At 36.6% G+C, this 22,956-nt stretch overlaps 2 protein-coding genes across 3 annotated transcripts; one reads left to right on the top strand and one right to left on the bottom strand.

Moving 5' to 3' along the window:
* On the top strand, positions 322 to 7,853 carry LOC18790689. Of its 2 annotated transcripts, none has more exons than XM_007226898.2 (3): positions 322 to 1,078; positions 1,452 to 3,100; positions 7,109 to 7,853. In XM_007226898.2, the coding sequence occupies exons 2-3, from the start codon at positions 1,481 to 1,483 to the stop codon at positions 7,448 to 7,450; spliced, it is 1,962 nt and encodes a 653-aa protein (XP_007226960.1). In that variant the 5' UTR covers positions 322 to 1,078; positions 1,452 to 1,480; the 3' UTR covers positions 7,451 to 7,853. The 2 variants fall into 2 exon arrangements, with proteins under 2 accessions (XP_007226960.1, XP_020411459.1); XM_020555870.1 differs by having other exon boundaries at positions 323 to 615; positions 965 to 3,100.
* Positions 12,478 to 22,139, bottom strand: LOC18791910 (uncharacterized protein sll0005). The gene is made up of 13 exons (XM_007225203.2): positions 21,713 to 22,139; positions 21,243 to 21,392; positions 20,081 to 20,251; positions 19,501 to 19,644; positions 17,636 to 17,741; positions 17,364 to 17,512; positions 17,099 to 17,224; positions 16,548 to 16,691; positions 16,065 to 16,152; positions 14,805 to 15,178; positions 13,561 to 13,872; positions 13,005 to 13,235; positions 12,478 to 12,876 (listed from the first exon to the last, which is right to left on the bottom strand). The coding sequence occupies exons 1-13, from the start codon at positions 22,016 to 22,018 to the stop codon at positions 12,742 to 12,744; spliced, it is 2,436 nt and encodes an 811-aa protein (XP_007225265.1). The 5' UTR covers positions 22,019 to 22,139; the 3' UTR covers positions 12,478 to 12,741.

Raw genomic sequence — 22,956 nt, 5'->3', positions numbered from 1 at the left:
AGCCTTTTCTACTGGACTAGACTCCACCGGCGAATTGATTCCGTTTTAATTGGTTTTCAATACCCAAAATCAACATTCAATCCAATTAAATGGGATTTCTGCAATAGGCATCCAATGAATGCAATCCAAAATTCATTTGGATGGGTTTGAATTGGATTTTGTATTTTACCGTTGAAAAACCCTATTGAATTCTTCTGTAACAGAAAAGTAAACCTGAGATTTGGAACTTTATAACATTATTAAATAATGATAAATGAACATTTAATGAAATTTTATTTTATTACTAAAAGTGGACGAAAATAATAGGACGAAATGGGGAAGCAGGTTCCCTCCTAGTTCGTGGTCACATGCTGCCTTCCTGTTTTGGACCCTCATCTCATCAGCATCTCTCTTGTTCCGACCTTTATCATTTCCGGGACTTGGCCATCTTTCTTTCTTATCTATGTTTGTTTATCTTTTACATAATAAGAGGTCAAATTGAAAAAACAATTAAAATGAAAATGATGCCTCTCCTCCAGCTCTCCTCTTGTTTTTGTTCCTCATACAACAAAACATCTCGGTCTCAGACCTCCCTCCCAATTCCTACTTTTCCCATTTCCTGTTTACTTTTGTGAGGTAAACTCTTTTCACTCCCTTTCTCCAAAATGGGGTTTTCTTTCTGTACATCACTTTGATTCCTCCTTCGTTATTCCTTTTCCATACAAACAGTTTCTTTGCTTTGCTTGGGTGGTGGGGTTTTGTTGCTTTCTTGTATTCCTTTTCTGATTTTTTTTCCCTTTTACTTTTCTTGTTCTCCCCAGATTCTTGCTCTCTCTCTCTCTCTCTCTCTTTTATTCTTCTTAATAACTTGTGGAAATATAATAGCATTTTGTTTCACTCACCCACATGCATGTTCTTGGGTTTGTCTGATCTGGATTGGATCACAAGGATAGCTTAGCTTCTTCTTTTTTCTTTTAACTTGCAGAGAAGATAGTGAGAGAGAGAGAGTTTTGTGGTGGGGTTTAGTGCCTGAGTCTCTTTTGGTGCAATCTTGGTCTCTTTGGGGGGTCACAGAAGAACCAAAAAGAAGCAGAAGACGGTGAGATTTCTTGGACTCTTTGATCTTCGCCTTGGGCCCACCCCATGTTCTTTTCTTGGGTCTCTGGTATAAGTGTAAACGGCCTCTTTCTATTTTCCTGTGCCATCTCTGTGTAATTTGATTTGGGTCTGATTCGATTCTTCGAAAGATTATTACGAATTTGTCAATTTCTTGGCCAATTATGAACTGGGTCTGTTTCATTTGATGAATTTACTACTCAGAATAATCAATTCGTTTATGGGTTCTGATTATACTATATGGCCTTTTTGAGTTCTAATTTCGGGCTGTGTTTGAAGGGATAGTGATCATCCACCTTATCTTCTTGTGTTCCGGTATTGGATCATTGATTGGGTTTTTGGTTGTGTATATATAGTTTGGGTTGGTGTTATATTCTCCTGAGGCATGGCTGGAATTGATGTTTTGAAGTATGCTCATAGCCCTGTGCACAAGGCCATAGTCATGAGGGATTATGCCAGTCTCAGGAGGATTCTTGCTGGTCTCCCCCGGCTTTGTAACCCTGCTGAGATTCGAACTGAATCAGCTTCATTAGCTGAGGAGGAGAAGGCTGATGCCATTGCTGCTGTGATTGATAGGCGAGATGTCCCGAATCGTGAGACCCCTCTTCACTTGGCTGTAAAACTTGGTGACCAGACAGCTACTGAAATGCTTATGGTTGCTGGAGCGGATTGGAGCTTGCAGAATGAACATGGATGGAGTGCACTCCAAGAAGCAATTTGCAATAGAGAAGAAGCAATTTCCATGATTATAGTTAGGCACTACCAGCCACTGGCTTGGGCAAAATGGTGCAGAAGATTGCCTCGTTTAATTGGAACTATGCGGAGGATGAGGGACTTCTACATGGAAATTACATTCCACTTTGAGAGTTCTGTTATTCCTTTCATTTCGAGAATTGCCCCATCAGATACTTACAAGATCTGGAAAAGGGGTGCAAATTTGAGGGCAGATATGACATTGGCTGGTTTTGATGGTTTCAGAATTCAGCGTTCTGATCAGAGTGTTCTTTTCCTTGGTGATGGGTCTGAAGATGGTAAGGTGCCTCCCGGGTCACTTTGCATGATCTCACACAAGGATAAGGAGGTGATGAATGCTTTGGATGGTGCTGGTTCTCAAGCAACTGAAGAGGAAGTTCGGCAAGAGGTGGTTGCAATGTCTCAGACTAATATATTCAGGCCTGGGATTGATGTGACTCAGGCAGTTCTCTTACCTCAGTTGACTTGGAGGCGGCAGGAGAAAACAGAATTGGTTGGTTCATGGAGGGCCAAGGTATATGATATGCATAATGTGGTTGTCAGTATCAAATCTAGGAGGGTCCCGGGGGCTATGACAGATGACGAGTTTTTTTCAACTTGCAACGAAAATGAAACAGAAAGTGAGGAACTCAATGATATATTGACAGAGGATGAGAGGAGGCAACTTGAAATTGCACTTAAACTGGATTCGTCCGAATTGTCGAACGAGAATAGTGACGGGATGATTGAGCATCGTCATAGTTGTTATGAGCATAGGGAGATTCCTATTGAAGATGTAAGTAATGGTAGAAATGGAGAGAATAATAAGCAGGAAAAAAAAGGATGGTTTGGTGGATGGAGGAAAAGAGATAATAAAAATGAAGAGCAGAAAAAGCTTATACCCCCAAGAAGTTCTCTCTGTGTAGACGAGAAGGTGAGCGATCTGCTAGGGGATTCTCCTTCAAGAAATCAAAGCAGACCTGGAAGAAGTAATGTGGACGTCGTTATGAGGGGGGATGATCACCGGAAAGGAAGGGATATGAAGGCATCTTCCTCTACGAGTTCTGATATCAGAAATCGTCACAAGGATGCAAGCAAGGAGAACGAGTATAAGAAAGGGTTAAGGCCTATTCTCTGGCTTTCCCCAAACTTTCCTCTACAAACAGAGGAACTGTTGCCATTGCTTGATATTTTGGCAAACAAGGTTAAGGCAATCCGTCGTTTGAGGGAGCTGCTTACGACCAAACTTCCAATGGGAACATTTCCTGTCAAGGTATGCCTCCCTCCGTTTATCACTTTGTTACCCTGTTCTGGTTTGTGGGTATGCTATTTCCATGTATGTTTTTTTTATTTTTGCTTTTCCTATTTATTCTAACTTGTTTAAAGCACTTTTTTTTTTTTTTTTCCTGTGCCTGCCTGATTCTGTTGTGTCAAGGTCTAAAATATCGATGATATCGGAAATATCGGTAGTCCAAAAATATGGAAATTTCGATGGAAATATCGGGATATTATCGATATCGATAAAAATTGAATAAAAACCACGGAAATTGTAAGAAAAACTTGGAAATTTTTATTGAAACTTTGGAGAATGTCAATTTAGTCAATTATCTATGAGTTTATCACAAAAAATAAGAAGGAAATGCATTGCATGATGGATTTAACTAATTTAAGTTGATTATACAGCAAGCGGGCAAACACTATGAGTGTAAAAAATATGTAATAATTAATGCAAAAGATTAAATACACTATAATCATTCATATATAATGATTTACTATAATATTTTACACTTTATACATTGCATGGTAAGATACATGAATGACTTAGTACAACATAGAGTTCCTACGAGGTTCAAAATTTTCACTATCGTCATCATCTCTATGTGTAGAGTAAGTGTATTGTGAAGAGTAGTCATCAAATGATAAATCCCCAAAATAGTTTTGCATGTAATTGTTAACATACCACCCATATAAATATAAATATTTTAGCATATTATCACAAAAACATAAGTGATATGGTGTTTAAGGTGTTGGAGGAGTAAAATGGGAGGGGTTCATATCCCCTTTGTGCTTTTTTCTCCCTTTTTTCCCTCTTTTTTTTTTAAAAATAACTTTTTTTTCCTTCACATCGATATTTTCGATATTTTCAATATTTTAGCGATATTACACCGATATTTTGACAAAATATTGCTGAAATGTGAGCGAAATTATCGACATCGATATTTTCCGATATTATCGTCGATATTGTCGATATTTATACGATATGTACATGGATATGTTCCGAAATATCCGTGATTCAAAAAAACCAAAATATCCTCGATATTTCCTCGATATTATCAATATTTCAGACTATGGTCATAAGAGTAGGATGATGTACCCTCTATTAAAGGACTGTTTTAGTTTTTTAGGGGTTTTGGTTTCAAGTCTTTGGCACTGTGAAAATGTTGGCATATGGGGACTCATACTAGGTCATATAAAAAAAATTAGTCATCTGTATGTTGTCCAAGAAATTGGAATCTTACCGTCTGATTGCCATCCAACCTTTGCCACACGAAAATCCTAGGTAAATTTTGAACTAATGTTTACTTGAGTCTTCAATTGTTGCTTTCATGAATGATTTGCTGCTTTCGTTATTTATTGATATTTTGCTTTTGAATTTGGTGTACACTTGAGGACTTGAGCGGTAGAAGGATCTACAATGTTAAGTTATTAATAAAATGATATCACAAGTGTCTTCCCTAGAGTTTCGTATTTGAGCAAATAGCCCATGTAAAGGGTAGGTGATTTCTTTTCCTTGTGCCTCCCTCATAGTAATAATTAGAGATTAGACTGTAGAACTTATAATTGAATGATATGTTGCATAACTGGGTAAGCCCCTTGCGAACAGTTAGAACAGTACTGGAATCCTGTTCCAAGTTTTGCAGCTAATGACCAAAAAATGTTCTGGATTACTCTGCTAGCATAGTAGACTATTGAGCACTGACATTTACTAATATGTGTGGCTTCACATGAAGTCTGTCTGGTTTCTGCCCTTTGATATTTTATTCTACTGTCTTCAATTTGAGGTTATAGGGTTCACTGAACAACTGGGGTTGATGGGACTAAGCCCTTATAAATAGTTAGAACTTTAGATCAAACCTGTTCCAAGTTTTCCAGGTAATGATCAAAGCTTGAACTGGACTCTACTCATTTAGCAGAGTTGATTATGGAGCACTGGGATTTAAAATACTTTGTGTGGATCCACGTGAAGTCTTTCTGGTTTCTGCCATTGAGCTTTGATTTTCTACTTCCTTCCATTTTGGGATTTACAGTTTTTACTTAGTTGTAGGATAAATTATCCCTTGGCTTTGACTTTTGACTTCTCTTGAAATAGAGGCTCTTTCATCTCATGTAAAGTATTCTTTGGTTGGTTCTTTTTATTCAATTTCCTCCTAAACACTAGTTTTATGTCCCCCCCACAGTTCAATTCACAGACATATAAGTTTGAACGTGAATCTGTTTATGCGTGTATTGTTGCTGAGCTGACAGCACATGTAAGGATATACAAGAGTCCGTCGCTAACAGAATAAGTCAACTTGAATGCTCTCAAATAATTAATCGCACCAATAACAGACTAAATCAACTTATAGGTGCCCAAAAAGTTGTCTTTGCCAGGCTTGTCTGCCACAAAAGAAAGTTACAAGGTCATCTCTAATAGTTCTAATATCGCGCAATGCTAACATTGTTTAGTAAACGTTGATGTTGTTTTGTTTAGACATGAGTATTTTACTCTGAATATAATTATTGACAGATAATTTACGAGTTCTTGAACCCTATATTTTTTGTATAATGGCTTCTTTTGCTATTTGTCCATTCAGCTTTACGACTTATAGAGTAATATTTGCACCTGAGAAAAGATTGCTTTTGTAGTTGAATTCCTAATCTTGAAGAGGTGAAATTGTACGACTTTGTCTTAATTTGGTGGAACTAGCTTCATGACCTAATGAAAAGAAAATGCAAGATAGTTAATAGGTAACTATATTTGATTAACTAAAAATAAGTAAATGTTTTTTTTAATTCCAAATTTGTCAATGTTGTATAACATGTAATGAGAGAAGAAATAAATTAACAACCAAATGCCTATCAAATTTTGATACTTATTATTTGCCAAAATTTTGTTTCATTTCTTTTAGGATACTCTTAACATGTATTTATACTTAAAATGTTAATCACAATAATCCCTCATCTAGAATAGTACCGTAACTGTAATTGAAAACGTTGTGAGGGTCTATGAGACACGCATTATGACTGATGTTTGATTCAAGGATCCCTGTGTCTAGGTTATAATGAGTTACTATTCCATCCTTAACATTATAACAAAGATTGTTATAAGTTATGACTAATATTGCATATCTAAATGAATTGTTGGTGCATCATGCCTTTGTATTTTATTTTTCAATAATAAGAATATCTGTGTATCTTTATTATGTTATATCTGTATTTGAAACTGGGTTCTTTTTTACGAACACATGCACCTGTCAGTGATTGAACCTTGGGTTTCACCCTCCACCGTGCAAGTGGCAACTAGTTGAAAGGCCATTGGCCATGCCCACACATTTGAAATCATTAAAATGGATTTTAGTATCTCAAATCTGGAGAATGTTATGCGGGGAAAATTAGGAATGACTATTGCCTCTTCATAAGGCTTTTCTACTCTTACTTTTGAGGTTGGCTTATTTGAAATTTTAAGGGAAGCATTATTGGCACTGTATTGTGGCTTCTTACCTATTCACATATTGTTTTTCTTTTTCCTTTCTGTTAACATTTGGATTTTCATCCAACAACTTTTAGCATGCTATGTGTCTTATTAGACTACTTAACCTTCCGTACTTGAACACTCACATATTTGTATGTATTATGTAGACTAGCAAGCTTCAGTGTCTATTATTGATAAGCCATTGCACATCACTTTATCTTATTTTAGTCTTGTATGTGATGGAAATTTGTGATTTGTTGTGATGGAAGAAAGATATTTATTGCAGTTTTTTTCAGCATATGGTAAAAGGATGGGAAGGCCATGTCAGCCAGTTCCGTATTAAACTTTTTGTACTTGTATTTACTTTTGGATGAGAATCTAGAAATTTTGTTGCACAACTTGTTAAGACATGGTGATTGTTTGGTGGGACTTCCTCTTGCTTTGCGGTTATTGATGTTGATATTTAGTGATTTCATCTAACCGTTTATTTTTGTCTTGAAATCTCTCTTGAATCTATCTTCTGAGTACTCTCTGTGTGTTCAAATCTAGGTTGCTATCCCTGTGGTTCCTACTATCAGAGTAATTGTCACTTTCACAAAGCTTGAAGAATTACCACCGACAGATGAATTCGCAACACCCCCATCGAGCCCCCCTGTTGCAGGCACAGAGAGCCCAGCTGCAATGCAATCCTCAAGTTCATCTTGGTTTCAGTGGATAAGAGCTCCTTACAACCGCCCTAGCTCGTCTGCTACTGGTTCTAGTAGTAGGATTGAAACCATCCAAGACCCATTTGCAATTCCCCCAGAATATACGTGGGTTACAGTTGAGGCAAAGAAAAAGAAAATGCAGGAGAAGAACAAATCAAAGAAAGGGAAAAGTCACCACAAATGAGGTGAGGCGTGGGGAGACTTAAGACCCAAATGTAAAGAGGATTTAGCTCAACAAAGGAACTCAGCAAGATACCAGATAGAGAATAGTATTTCATTAATCGGTGATTTCGTGATACTACTGTAAGGAGAAAAAAGACTGATATTAGAGAAGGCTTTGGTATAGAGAAGTGAATCGCCCTTTTTATCAAGGGAAAATCTACTGAATCATTGTGGGGGTTGGGAACAAATTTAGGAAAATATTGTGATTCTTGCGACATTTGGTGGATGTTTACACACCAGTTTGATTACTTAATTCATTTCATTTGCATAGATATGGGGGTTCAACTTCACTCACAACATACTCAACAGGCTGCTGTTGGAATATATTTTTTTTTTCCTCGTTTAATTTATCTGCAGCTTTTGCCTTTTGGTTTCTCAACTTTATACTCTTTGTTAATTAATCTCACACTAATTTAAGCCTAAAGAAGACAAGAATTTCTTGTACAAATATGTTGAGGCTGCCTTTGTTTCTCTCTCTTACCCAAATGATATATTTTTTATTATTTGGAGGTGCGAAGTGGTCATAGAAAAGAGTAAAAGTAAGAAACATGTAAATTCATTCTAATGTAACAATCCAAATCCAAAAGCATTTAAGTAACATCGAATGTAACAATCAAAGAAAGGCGGGATCAGGATGTTCAGCTTTAGGCGCGCACTTGACCGTACATGCAGTGCAGCATCAACTATTGCTCTTCTGATGCCAATCCAAAGAAATAGGTGTTTTGGAAGTTTTGTCATCATCATCATCATCATCATCATCATCATCAACATCAACATATAATAACTGAGTCTCAGTGGGAGGAGAAGAACCATGGTTGGTTACTATTAGAGGGTGAGAGCTGAGGAGGGAGAGAGAGAGAAAAGAAGCTTTAATATTTGCTTTCACTACAACTAGAATTATTACCTCAACAAGTTTCCTCATACTTACTCAAAGCAAGCAAACTTTCTCTTTAGTTTCCTCTAATCATTTTGTTACTATGAAATTTCATATTTCATTTTATAAGGCCCGAGTTTTTCTTCTTCTTTTTAATGAGAAAAATGGATAAGATTTATCTCACAATGGAAGAAAAAGTATTCTCATGACCAAATATTCTTTGCTAGAGAATATCCTTTTATTATTTTTATTTCGAGATTAAGAATATTCTCAATATTTTATACAAGTATATCTATATAGTTCTGATCTCTTGGACTACAGGGGTCTAAGAGATTTGTGGTCACTCACCGTTGGATGTAAATTCAACGGTTCACTCACTCTTGCACTCCTTTTAAAAAACTTTTTTGAACCATTGGATTAATATCCAACTGTGGGTGATCACAATCTCTTGGACTCCTGTGGTCCAAGAGATCGGGACTGTATATATATAAAGCAAAAGCCAGAGAATGTTAAAACATTCAAAATACTAGAAAATGCCCTTAGTTAATGCAAACATTAAGAATTAAAAGAGGTTAATATGGTAAATTTACATTTTTTCATATTAAAAAATTTTAAAAAAAAATTCAGATAATAGGTCCTACTTTTATGGAACATAACTACCCATGTTATCTTTTCTTAATCCTAAAAATAAAAGAAAAAAGAAAAAAGAAAAAAGAAAACCAATTGACACATGCGTGAGCATGTACCAAGTGACTGGTATATATAAAGCAAAAGCCAGAGAATGTTAAAACATTCAAAATACCAGAAAATGCCTTTGGTTAATATAAAATGACAAATTCACACTTTTTCATATTAAAAAAATTAAAATTAAAAGAAAAATCAGATAATGGATCCTATTTTTATGGAATACAACTACCCACTATCCTTTTTAATTCTAAAATAAATTAAAATTTTTTTTTAAAAAAGCCTATCACAAGTGCGGAAACGCGTGCGAAGAGGCTAGTGCATAATAAGGCAGCTTTTCGAAACAATGAATGGGCATCAATTATGACCAAAAAAAGAATGGGCAGCATTATATTCACTAGTTTCCTCATAGTTAAAACAAAAAAAAAAAAACATGACAACACATCTCATGTTTTCTTGTGGGAGCTTATAACTCCCGTAGTAAAAGAGTCAAGGCAAGAATCCATCACGACAACACCTCACGTTTTCTCGTGCGAGCTTAAAACTCCCGTAGTAAAATAGTCAAGGCAAGAATTCATCTCTACCCCTCCTCCTTCTGTAAAGGGCAATTTCTGCCTTTCCTTCTCCTTTACATTGATGGTCACTCACCTAGCTAGATAAGTCATGGTCACTTTCAATACGTATGTTGAATTCCAACAAAACAGCTTAGGCGAAAAATCCAAATTAAAAAAAAAAGAGGGATTTTATATCATTGGAGACTTCTATATCAAATGTCATGACCTTCATATATCGCCGACTTCCATCCGCATCTCTCCCAAAAATTCAAGCACTTGTTTTCAAAATAATTTTCATCTTTTCCTTGTGGTGTTTGTTTGCTATCGATCTGTTGCCATTATTTTTAGTGTTGAAGAGAATTCACCACCCAATTGGAGTTGTATTCCCAAACAAATCGACTCACTCACAGCGCCTCATGTTGTCGTTGGGGCTCTAAGCAAATTCATGACTATAATTTAGAATCTAATGATTGAATGTTTAAAAAGAAATCCGCCTGCAAGTACAGTTAAAACAATCAAGTGAGACCTAACTGCGAAATCATAAAACATAAAGGATAAGTGTAACCATGAAAACAAATTAGAGAAAGAAGGCACTTGCATGGTCTAAGTCAAATGGCTATATATATATATATATATATATTATGAGCAAAACTAAGGGAAGAAGGATGATGTACTAGTGCCTAGCAGTACAGGTTTACTAATTACTGGTTAAATATCACCTTAAAATGGAAGATTAAGAATGAGAAGCGAGGCATCGTACCTTAATTAAGTTGGACATCCTCCTCATTGAATTGTACAAACACAAGAGTTCCTTACTCCCTCAAGGTCCCCATCTTCCCACACGCTAATTAGCATACATTATGAAAGAGTGTTAGAATTGCATTGAAATTGGTGAGTATCTAATTAACAGGCATAATCCAAACTGTTTGAGATGAAAATGTGGTTATATGAATTAATAAATTCCTAGTCTAGTAGTGACATAGGGTTTTCTTGGTAAATTACCTAGAGGAAAGAGATGATAGTAGGAAAGTAAGTAGGTGGGGGCTTAAATTTAAGTATTTACCTTGGCTCAAACTCTTGAACATGGGCAATATCTTTGCCATGAGCAATATCAGGCCAACTAACTTTCCTCTTTTCTGCCCTGAGTTGATGATTTTCCTCTACAGTTGTTGTTTTCTTGAGATTACTCTTGAGATTAGGGGCTTCAATTTTGTGAGGTCCACTAGACCCACAGCTCTTACTGTTGCTCTTATCATCATCATCACTTGTAGTAGCAGTGCCTTGTGTTTGATTATGATTAAGATCATGATTATGATTATGATCTTTCTTTAATGGTGGATGCTGCTTCTTGGTATAAATATTGTTGCGGTTGTGGCTGCTTCTGTTGCTCTCTTCACATTTGTAGTTAGAGCTTCTTGATGGTACATAGCAAGAGCACACTAAAGCAGTGCACCTGCCCTGCGCCGACGCCGCCAGGAGTACAATTAACCAACAAGGTTAACTCTTCTACTTATGTTGTTGTATGTTGTCGCTATGACTGTTTCATACATCAAACCACGAGACCAGTCTTGGAGCTATCTATGTATGTGGGATGTGAATGAATTGGTCAGGCAGATCAAACAAATGAGTTTTTGAAGAAACAGGAGAGAAAGAGAGTGAGAGAATGCAGGGGAGGGGCTTTTCCTTAATGATTATTGCTTGCTTTAATTTGCACATAAAGAGAGTGAGAGTGAAAGTGGGAAGGAGGGCCTCTCTTAGAGGTGGGGTTTCTAGGTTTTGAAAAGATGGTTGGGAGCCATAATCATATGCTCATGCCTCACTCCACTCCACTCCACTAAGGCCTAATGCTCATGCTTCCTTTTGCTTTTGCCTCAGCGCTTATAACTTGTGAGGTGAAATGGGTGAAACCAAAAGGATATATAGAGGATATAGTGCTCTTTATCTTTTGACTGTTTATATATATATATATATATACGTATAGGAGGTCCATTGCATTCATTGCTTTTAAAAGTAACAGACAGTCTAAGAGGAGCATCTAATCTTCTCTTTCCCATGTTTTCCCTTTCTTTTTGTACTTTTCGCGGCACGGGGCTTGAATGAATTGGGTGGAGGGTGACAATTCTTTTCTGGATGTAAAGGAATGCCAAGGGAATAATATATATGATGCTCTTTCTGTTGTGTTTGTATTTAAAATTTTAAAACATTAGGTGTCTCAGAAGGTAAAATCATCTAGATGATCTCTTAAAAGGACAATACCAGAATTGAAATGGCTTTTCCCCCCTCCTTTTTTATCAGTGTATTGGTATATATTCTAATGCAAGAAATCTGTACTGAAGGAATTTGGAAGCTTATAACATGGCATCTTTCAATTTGATCTTGATATGTGTACATTATGGCATAAAGGACCTTTATCACCAACATAAACAGTGCATTGTTTACCGGAAGAAGACATTTCGTTTAACATCACAATTTTGCCTTCCATTGAAAAGGCCTAGTCTAGTAACTCCCCATCACTGAAATAAGAAATTCATTCCGTTTTTGTAACGGGGATAATACTATTTTGCTATTCCCGGCCAATAACACAATGACATTGAAAATTTTCCCCCTGACACGGATTGAAATTTTCTGCACCCTTTCCAATTCACTTGTACGCTTTTACCGTAAGTAGCGTGCCCATCTCGGAGATTGATGTGATCAATATCTTGAAGGGCATGTAGCTAGTGTACATGTTGGCATCTTGCTGCCTTCCAAGTTCAAACAGAGTGAATAGCCAGCAGTGTCTATGAAGTAGGAGCCCATATTAGGTAGCTAATATTTCAGATCTAATGACAATTGAACTCCCCAATTAAAAAAACTTGCTTTAAAAAAAATCTTGAATTATTCAACTTTTACCTTTTTCTTTTCAACTATCAAATAAAAAACATAGCCTTTGGCTTCTGGAAAGGAACCAGACTTTCAGTTTGCGTTCGTTTCTTTAAAAAAATATTATATACAACAATGGTGGTTGCTTGGCAAGTGTTGAGCATAAGAAATGCACCTAAGAGGCTAAGACAAGGTTAGATTAGACATTTGACTAGTGTATGATACTTCTCAATATATGCACGATTGAGGGGGTTCAAGTAGGTAGGTACAAAAAGTTTGTTACCAAATTGTATCTCGAATCACACGTGCTAATACCCGTGAAGATAATCGACTGAGCACTTCAGGGAGCACTTTGGAAGAGATGCTGGGCAAAACTGGAAGAAGCTCTTGGATAACCTGAGACACATTAAAACCCTGTAGATGTCCCCCACAACCGCATAAACACAGCAGATAACAAAAATTAGTATCTTGAAGGAACATCATACGCCACAAGCTTTCAAGAATTTTAAAATCACAAGTCTCAGCATAAAGCTTGTAAGTACCTGATTTGATGTTTGTGATAGGGAACTTCCTGCAGTCAGGAACTCGAGTATTGTTTGGACATTGTTCAATATAACTCTATCCTCCTCTGTGATTGTTGGTAGAAGTCCTGCTGGCTTGAATAGCCCAAAAGTAGGAACCATGCTGAAAACTGGGGTAGCATTACCAAAACCAAGAATTGCCATAACACGAACCAATTGTTCCCTTGTAACTGCATCAATGCCCTTAACAATCTGCTTCGCATGTAAAAGACACTAGTTAAAACATTTAGCATGCTTTAAAACATTCTATGCCAACTGAATTCTGATTCCAAGCCATGCACAAGGCTCACTAGATATGTACACTTAGAAAGCTTTTAACTCCAAAAGGAAAATAAGTGCAGCTAGACAGAATAGGAAAGCCCCATATCTTTTAGGGCAGGAAGACAAACAAATCGAGGCAAATGAAAAGAGAAACAACTCTGCAATCAATTTCCAACTAGTGACAATAGCCTTTGCACTTGAAGGATAGGAAGCCAATTAAATGATATTTCATTAATTCTATAACTTCTAGAAGTACCTCATCCAGAAGAAATTCTCTGAAAAAGTTCCCTTTGTCAGACAGTAAAAATGCTAAAGCCGCCCTTGTTTGTACTGGTGGCCCATTTGACAGAAACCCAGGGAAGGCATTCTCTGTTTGACCTTGCAGAATGCCAAGTTCTGCCATATCACCACTCAATTCCTCTCCACCTCCACTTTTAGCAGCTGTTATGAAAGTTTCAAAGGCTTGCATGACATCAATAAATCTCTCCGCATCAAAAACTCCAGATTTCCCATATATTGTGTAACGTAAAGCACTCCTTAGCCTTGGGGATTCATCAGTCAGGAGCCTCTGACAGTGAAATGAAAAGTAAGAACACAGGGAATTTCTAATCAGACAAAGACGGAGCATTTCATGAGCAAAACACAAAAGAGATAAGAAACGCATGTTGCAGCTAAAGCGTGTAACCATTTAGGATTTCTTTCTACAAATTAGACTAAAGAATAACTGGTTCATTACCGTTAAAGAAACACAACCTTGACATACCTACTAACCTGTTATGGGAATCATTCCCATTCCAGGTGATTCCATGTTTACTTGTACTGACTGAGGGAATTAAAAGTCATGTGGTGATTTGGGAATGGGAATGGGTCCATCAGGAACCAACTTCACCCAAATTACCCTAACATTTCTTGATAATACTAAAAACACCCTTAAAGAACCTACGTCCCTAGACACTTAAATGGGAACGACTATTTCGGATTCATTCTCATTCTGATTCCATGTGTGTGAAAATGCCATCAGCAACCATCACAAAGTAGCAGAAGACATTGTAGTGTCTTTTTTTTTTTTTTTTTCTTTTTTCTCTTCAATCCACAGGACAATGTAGTTGGTACAATGAGAAATTTTTTAATCATTAAAATCATCTCATAAATTTTTGAAAATACTGAAACCTTGAGGATAAAAGAAACACAACTAGTAAGTTCAGGTATCCCATAATTTTTGCTTACGTACGTATTCATTTATTTTACCAGTTACAAGTCAATCACCAAATTTCATAGACAATATTCCACTAACCTTCTTAGGTTGACGATTTCAGCAATTTTGATCACATCGTCCAACTAACATTCACTTATTGCATAGGCTCGTATTCAAATATGGAAGGGATAATTAAATGAATTACGAACCAAAAAAGATTTACACCAGCATTAGCAGATTTAATACCCATGTGATACTAAAGTTAATGTATAAAAAGAATCAGATACATGAAAGAATATGGATACCTGGGCAATATACGGATAGGCCTCGTCCACAATGGCAAAATCGGGATTTCCTACTAAAGCTATGCCTTCCAGGACCCCAATTGCCCTAATTATAAGAGCAAAATAAGGGGGTATCCTAAATGGATAGTCAAATGTGATTTGAGCCAAATCTGATGCCAACTCCTGGAAGTTGATATTTTTTGCTCCTCCACCTTCAAGAGCCTGATCAAAAACCTTGGCCAGAACAGGCAAAATAGGTTCTAGATTAACCCCCTCTGAAATAAATTCAAGTTTAACAAAGTCTTTGACTATGGCTCCATAATCACGATGAATAAGGTGAGCAATTGCCTCAATCATTCCATACTTCTGATCATCACTTAATTTAGTAACAAGACCTATTACCAAAAAAGTGAAATTTAGAGAAGGTGATTTGTGCTTGACAACAAGAAGAAATTATAAACACTCAGTTTAACATTTTTTTGGAGTACTCAAGCTAGGACAATGTCAAGGAGGCATAATGGGTTATCCTTAGAGTTATGCTCAAAAGGCACAAAAATGCGTGAGACTGCCAGTACATTTGGAGTGCTATGTCTAATATCAAGATACGTAACCAACCACTCATGATGAACCGAAGAAAAGGCATACCTAATAGCGATCACTGTCACAAATTGCAAGGCTTTGCTAAAGAAACATATGCTCATGTTAGGTCTGGAAGCTACATTTTCGGCAGAAATACAGGCACGGAGGATATTTCTGAATCTATCTTTTCAGATTTTGTTACGATTGTCCCATGTTTATTTTCCTGCTAGTTCATGACGTCAATTTGAAGACTTAATGAACCTGACTTGAGAATTTCACTCGACATGCTTTAACTTTTCTCATGTCATTGTCTTTAAATGAATAGGTCCAAGTTTCAAAATTCATCTTAATAGGATACCCACAATAAGGTTAACAGTAGTAGTGTTTGGTGTACTTTGACTTAAGAGTGTATCTGACTATTATTTAAGTTAGATGAAATCCTGATAACCTGGAGGTGAGGAAACTCCACTGAATGGAAGAAACGTGGTGTATTATCTTTTATTGTATTTAATTTTTTTTCTATTTAGTGATAGGTGACATAAGTATATTCTTTAATCTTTTTTGTTGTTTTGTTGTTTTTTTGCACTTTTAAAAGTTAAACATAGTGCACAGAAGCATATGAAACCAATTTTCACAAAATGATGTTTCTAAACAAGTGGAAACATGACCTTTCAGCAAGTACTGTAATGAGTAGAATATTACCAAAATCAAGTATGGCAAGCTTCCCATCTGGAGTACGAATCATATTCCCAGGATGAGGATCAGCATGAAAAAATCCAGTATCAAGCAACTGCAGAAAGATGACAAGTTAAAAACCGTGGTTTGCAGTCATTAAAGGCACTAAGTATCCTTGAAATTCAATTGGCCCAAACAAGAAAGAGTAGACTTTGCATTTACATACGCAAAAACTAATCACAAAAGTGGAAAAGGGAACACAAGGCCACATTGCCTGTAATATCATTTATTATGTTCTAGTCTATCAGTACTATTTCTAAACAAATGACTTGACAAAATAATCACTTTTCGAAGCAGCAAGATAAAATGAAGTTGGAACTTTTCTGAACTATTTCACGATCACGTTTAATGATGAAGAAAAAGAGATCACCAGAAAAGCAACACCTATCTCTAAAATTTAATATGCCTTCAGGAATTACAACAGCACCAAGTCTACTAATAGTACTTTACCTGCTTCAGGTAGCATATGACTCCAACATTAACTAGTTCTCCAACATCACTTTCAGTACTCTGTGATAACTTCTCTCCATCTACCCATCCTGTAGTAAGAACCTTTCTTGAAGTATATTTCTGGTAGGTTTTAGGTACAACTACCTGGAAAACATGAATCATAATCAGTATTACATATGCTCTCATGTTAATTTCTGTTTGGAAACGTGCTGAGATCACAGTTAATGTCTAATCACATCCGGGAAAGTATCTCAAACATTTGTCACAATTTATAGGGTTCTACAGCCAGCTATTTCCAGCTTTAGTCAAGATCAAGTGCACAAATATACAGAGACTACAATTCCACCCTTCAAGGGAGAAAGTCGTACTACTTATCTAGACCAGATAGCATTAAAAATTAAGTGTTAAGTTTGATTTTAAGATTAGAATAAAGATTGTGTGTTAATTGTGTGAGTGCGTGTGTTGGGAGGGAGGAGGTGGGGTTGGGGTTTGAATCAAACAAGAACTTCTACAGATATACCAAAAGTGATGTTAGAACTTGTTGGACTCACCTGTGGAAGGTCTTTCCTCATCATTTCAGCAAAGAGTGTTCCATTTTCACCCTCATTAACATAATCCAGCTCTTCAAAAAATCGAGCTGCCCATTCATCAACTAATCCAACTACATCTATAGAGATCTGGAAAGATAAGGGAAGGGTGAGAGGAAAAGGGAGAGAGGGAAGGGGAAGAAATCACTTATCCATGATATTCATCCCTTAGAAAGCAAGTTAGGAAGTCTAAAAAAGAAGCAACAACTCCACGTGTCTAGAGATGTACCTGAGGAAACTTCCGCAGAACCAAACCCAAGTTTCGTATGACAAACAAATCAACAGTTACTGTTTCAAGAACAAAAGGCCTCTGCACTTTAACAGCCACAATATCTCCATTTTCTCTCAGCCGTCCCTTATATACTTGCCCGAGAGATGCTGCCACAGATTTTCCACAAGAAGATAAATTCTATAAGAGCACAGAACTTCAGAAGCTACACGTTGTTGATAAAAAGACTGGAGAAAAATGCTTCTTGTTTAAATATTTATCATGATTCTTACCAGCAGCAATTGGAGAAGAAGAAAGCTCAGAGTAGATGTTAGGCCATGGCTGACCAAGCTCCTCCTCAATCAGAGCCATAGCTATATCATCTGGAAATGAAGGAACCTTCACATATCATCAAATGGACATATCAGCTATGACAAAGATAACATGAACTGTATATATAATGAAATTGCCATCTTAGTCTACCTTTATGTATAATGTGCATCATTACTCAAATCCCTCACGCACAAATATCTAGGAGCTGTTTTCAAACATAAAAGAGTTCACACAGCCATATCAAAGAGTTTCTGCAGCATCAAGCTGATATATTAAAGTTTGGGAGTGCTGTTAAAGTAATAAATAACAAAAGTTTTAGAAAGTTTTTTCAGAATTCAGTAAGATGAACCTAATCAGAGTGTATGTAGTGCAAAGTTGGTGTGGCTCTTTTAACCTGCCTTAGATCATAAAATGATAAATTGATGATATCCTTGTAAACACAGAAATTTTCAACTATATTTGAAGGCAGCAGAGGTTATACGTAGGTTGCGTAAAACAGATTTTTTATTCATACAAGAAGAAGAAGAAGAAGAAGAGCCAGAGCATGCAGTGTTGTCACCTTCAAACAGAGTCTTGCAATATGCCAAATTCATGGAAAACTTAATACATTGTGCAATGGAAAAGCATTAAGAGATTGAATCAAATCATAACTATACTATGTTTACTCCTTAACAAATGATAAATCTAAGAACAATTATCCAACACTAAATTCTGTGACATTTACGACAGGTGGTGCCTTCACATACAAAGAAGTTAGATAAGGCTCCATTTGGATTGAGGTATTTGAAAGAAAGGATTTGAATTTGACAATAAAGCTAAATTTGCTATTTAAAAAAAACCAGAAAAATTTAGATTAAATGTATTTGAAATGACTAGATACAATACATTTGGAATGGATTTGAAATGACTATATGCAAGGAGTCATTTGAAATCCATTTGTTTTCTTCATTTCATTCTTATTCAAATATTGGCATACATGGATTGTAGTCGTCAAATCTTACAATTTAACTTTATAATGTCACTTAAATCCTTAAATTAGGAATCCTTCCATCCAAATGGACCCTAAAGGATGTAGAAGGGGCATGGCGAAGTCATAAGGACTGAATTTAACAGCTTCATATGAATGAGACTAATTCCTAGGTTTTTCAACAACAATACACACCATATTTTCACATGCTATGAAAGCATACTTAAAAGTATTACTATTAGATGAATGTTTCTTTCAAATTTAGGTCAAGAAGTTTCGTTTCAAAGAAAATCACAATGATTCTATGATCCAGAAAGCTTCAAATACAAGGAGTCTTAATCTCCTGCTCTGACCTCATAACACAGGAGAATAAAGCAGGGCCTAATATAATTGAAAAAGTTTCAATGTATGTTTTATCTCTAACAACTAAAGAACCAAGTTATCACCCTCTTGTTCTTAGAGTTTTAGCTTCTATTCTATCGTTTGTATGCCCTAAATATTATATTTCATCTAATAATTATCCTCACTGACACAGATCTCACATGACATTCTCTTAAACATTACACCGAATGTATCACATGCCACATAGGCATACAAAGGCTGACTCTACTATGTTAACATTGTACTTGTCACAAGGGTGTTCATGATATAAATGAATATATTTTGTGGATCAAATGATGTTGTGGATCATATCCACCACACCTAGCCACCTCGCCCTTCTCTCTCTTTCTCCCCCTTCCTCTCCTTCCCTCCCTCCCCATTTTCAAAAGGGCTTATACAGGTATTGCACAGAAACTTTGTAATATGTAACAATGACAACTCCTATTATTCAAGAGGTATAAGAACCAATGACTTTACCTTATCACAAAGCTTTTGTAGCTCAGTCATTGCAGCTGGTGATAGTACATCTGGTCGAATGCTCAATGCTTGCCCAAGTTTGATATATGCAGGACCCAAAGAGGTTACAATTTCTCTTAATTCAATGGCTCTAGCAACCTCATTCTGATTAAGAGAAAGTGATAAATCATTAGGAAAAAAAATCATGAGTGCATTTGAAGATTGAACATGCACCACAACAGTCCAAATTTCAACCTCAACACGCATGTTCCAAAGGAACAAGACCAACTACAATTTTACACAAGGAACCAAAAAGGCGAGGAAATAACACACTTCATTTGTGGAAACATTTTGTTGATAGGAAGAACATAGAGGCATTGTGCCTCTTATACACTGTTACATCTATTTTGAAGGATAAAGGAAAACCATTTGAGCAGGAAAGTGAGCAAGAAAGTCCAACTAATTAGAAATTAAGAAAGAAAAGGTACCACTTCTACAGACTAATAATTTCCCAATCAGTGTATGTTCTTAAATTGTTTAACTCTCTCAAATGATCGTAGGCAAGTACCAATATCTCAAAAGTGGGGCCAAAAAGACTCACCTCCTTGACCGTCTTGTTTATAATATCCCACACGAGATGCGAGAGAAAACCCCCAGCAACAGAGAGTAATTGGGTTATACGTGTCAAAACAGCACGTGGCCGTTTTCCCCAATAAGCAGAGATACTATCAGGATCATATACCAAGGGCAAAAATTCACTGCTTTCGTCTACCTATGGATGCAAAAAAAATTACATAGCATAAAAAACCAACATGTACCAGTACATCAGCTATACCAAGTTTGAAAATAGAATGCTTTGGTTTTTTATGGCTTCAATTGGAGAGAGCATTAAGGAACACAAAAGTGATATACATCCATTCGTAGTAAGCTGTTGTCACTTAATTTTTACTGGAAGGATGCTACTCCAAATGAATTGCATCTTATTATCTCATTTATTTACACAATGGCATCTACAATAAAAGTTTACTAACCCCTTCGAAGACTTCAAAATGTTAACACACATTAAGAACCCGTTTTTATATTCCATTTTACCAGTGCTTGACACTCATGTAGTTCCAAACTCATCCACCCAAGAGAGAAAGTAAGACTTGGCTGCAGAACTTCTCAGATTATTAGTTATCAAATAGAAATTAACAATTTTTTATTACTATTTAACCCATTACCCCCGTTTGGTTCATGGAACGGATTTGAGGGGAAATCACTTCCCATGTCATTCCCCAAGGGATGGGAAACGGAGATTCCTTTCCCATGTTTGGTAATCTTGGGAAAGTAATCAAGAAATACCACTTTATTTCCTTTCACATGTTTGGTTTGTGTAGGAATGTAAAACAAAGTTTGTTTAATTTTCCAATTATACCCATATGAAATCAAATAAAAAAAGAATGCATTTAATGCTATATTGTAATTCTAAATTGTTAATGGAGACAATATGTTCATGAAAAATGTGTATTTAATGCTGGCTCATTTTCCCAAACTTTCTCTTGAGAAGGGAAACAAAACCCAAGTGGGGAGGAGGGCTTCACTTTCCCCCCTACTTTCCCATGTGCAAGGCAGCGATTTCCCATGTCTGGACTTACCAAACATGGGAAAGCATTTGATTTCCCATCCCCAATTGTTGCATTCTTACAACTTTTTCACCACCACTTCTAGAATATGATGTTTTTTAGTAAAAAGGACACCAAGGCTTAGTATTTATAATATACCTCAACAAGGCGAAGCTCAACATCATCTTCAGCGAACTGTGAATCCTTTAAATTTTGTCCCCGGAGACCTCTCATGAGTATTGCCAAGTCTTCGTTTTCTTCCATCTGGGCCCTCACTCTTTTTATTTCCTTTGAAACATCTCCAATTCTCTGCCATTTTCCAAAACCAACCATCTATGAGTAAAAGAACAAAATGGCATCAAGCAATCTATCAAAAATGAAATCAGCAACCTCCCAATTCGTCAGTTAAGCCTCTAAACCTTAGCGCAGGTAGTAGACAAAGGTTGTAGTTTCTAGATTCAAACATAACCATCACCAATCTAAAATGACTTCCAAGCAGTAACAGTAACACCAATGATTGACTTTCACAAACAGCTATTTGAATGCAACAAAAAACCAATTCAAGCAAGGAAAAAAAATCAGAGTGACTAAAGACCAAAGACAAAGATTTTATTAAATATCCAGTTCACCGTGGAAACTCCATTGATAGGTTTTGATGTCGGAGACCTCGAGGAGCCATTGACGGTGTTAGGCAAAGGAGATTTCGGTTTTGATCCGTTAGAAACAACTCCATTGACTGGCGGAGTCTGCGAGGAGGCGTTGGTGGTGCTTGGCGGCCCGGAGGGAGCGGGTTTGGGCTCAGTGGCAACCGCCAAAACGCGGTTAATTCGTTTGGGAAACCGAACTCTAGCGTTGGAGAAGGAATGTTTGGAAATGGAGATGCGACGAAGGGGTTCGCAGATTCCGCTGCAGACGAGCTGTGGCGCTGCGTCCATCTGGCGGAGCCGTAAGACCCCTGGCTTTACCCTTTTTTCTTTAGAGATAGAAACTGAGAGAGAGAGAGAGAGAGAGAGAGAGAGAGAGGGAGAGAGAGTGACTGTGGAGCTGAGCAGAAATCAACACATGGTTATGGTTGGGAGGGAGGGACTAATTTCTACTGGCCGTTGGAGGAAGACGTGGCAGGATCCCAAGCAAGGGAAGCTGTGCCAGTCAGTGTGATCAACTCTGAGTTTCTTTTGACGTGGACTTTTCTTGTCGCTTGAAATTATTTTGCACATTTTGAAAAAGGCTAAAAAAAAAGAGAAATATTTTTAAAAGAAGTCAAAATGAACAAAAATGCCCTTATTATTTTTGGATTTCCTCAAGAATATTTTGCATTTGCATGTCTTTGGTTTGAAAATTGATGAGTTTTTCTGTCTTTTTCGGAAAAATTTTGGTTTTTTCCAAAAATGAAAGTATTTTTATGGCTAAAACCTAAATTTACTAAATTATTTTTAGGCTATTGATATGCTCTACTTGTGCTTTGTTCATCGTCTCAATTTCACCTGTAAACTTTCAACCAACTCAATTTCCCTTATATATATTTCATGTCTCATCCTACCTTATTCCGTTAATTTTTTTCAATAAAATCATTAAGTTGATGATATGGTATGAACATTTTAGTAATTTTATCTAATAAATGATAAAGCAACACCTCTTTCAGTATATCTTCCACCAGAAAAAATCTTTCTTTTTCCATCGTAAATAGTAAAACTCAAACAAGCAAGTGGAACTTTAAAATCTACCTATGAAATTAGTTGCCACCATAGAGGCACCAGGGTCGAGGCGAAGAGAATTAAATGTTCATGATTTCCATAATACAAATATGTGTGCGAGCAAGGCAAAGTTAACGTTGTGAGACTGTGAAGGTAAAAAATGTCCCACATTGGAAGTT

Source organism: Prunus persica, chromosome G1 (assembly GCF_000346465.2).
Source record: "Prunus persica cultivar Lovell chromosome G1, Prunus_persica_NCBIv2, whole genome shotgun sequence".
Lineage (NCBI taxonomy): Eukaryota > Viridiplantae > Streptophyta > Magnoliopsida > Rosales > Rosaceae > Prunus > Prunus persica.
The sequence above is the reverse complement of the archived record's forward strand: the minus strand, read 5'-3'. Positions and strand labels throughout refer to the sequence as shown.

What these genes read in the sequence shown, in the direction of transcription:
- LOC18790689 (XM_007226898.2), top strand. Translation starts at nt 1,481, where the DNA reads ATGGCTGGAATTGATGTTTTGAAGTATGCTCATAGCCCTGTGCACAAG. An exon ending in TGGGAACATTTCCTGTCAAG is followed by an intron (nt 3,101 to 7,108) that starts GTATGCCTCCCT and finishes GTTCAAATCTAG; the next exon opens with GTTGCTATCCCTGTGGTTCC.
- LOC18791910 (XM_007225203.2), bottom strand. Translation starts at nt 22,018, where the DNA reads ATGGACGCAGCGCCACAGCTCGTCTGCAGCGGAATCTGCGAACCCCTT. An exon ending in CTATCAATGGAGTTTCCACG is followed by an intron (nt 21,393 to 21,712) that starts GTGAACTGGATA and finishes GGAAAATGGCAG; the next exon opens with AGAATTGGAGATGTTTCAAA. An exon ending in GCTTGCCATACTTGATTTTG is followed by an intron (nt 15,179 to 16,064) that starts GTAATATTCTAC and finishes TTTTGGTAATAG; the next exon opens with GTCTTGTTACTAAATTAAGT.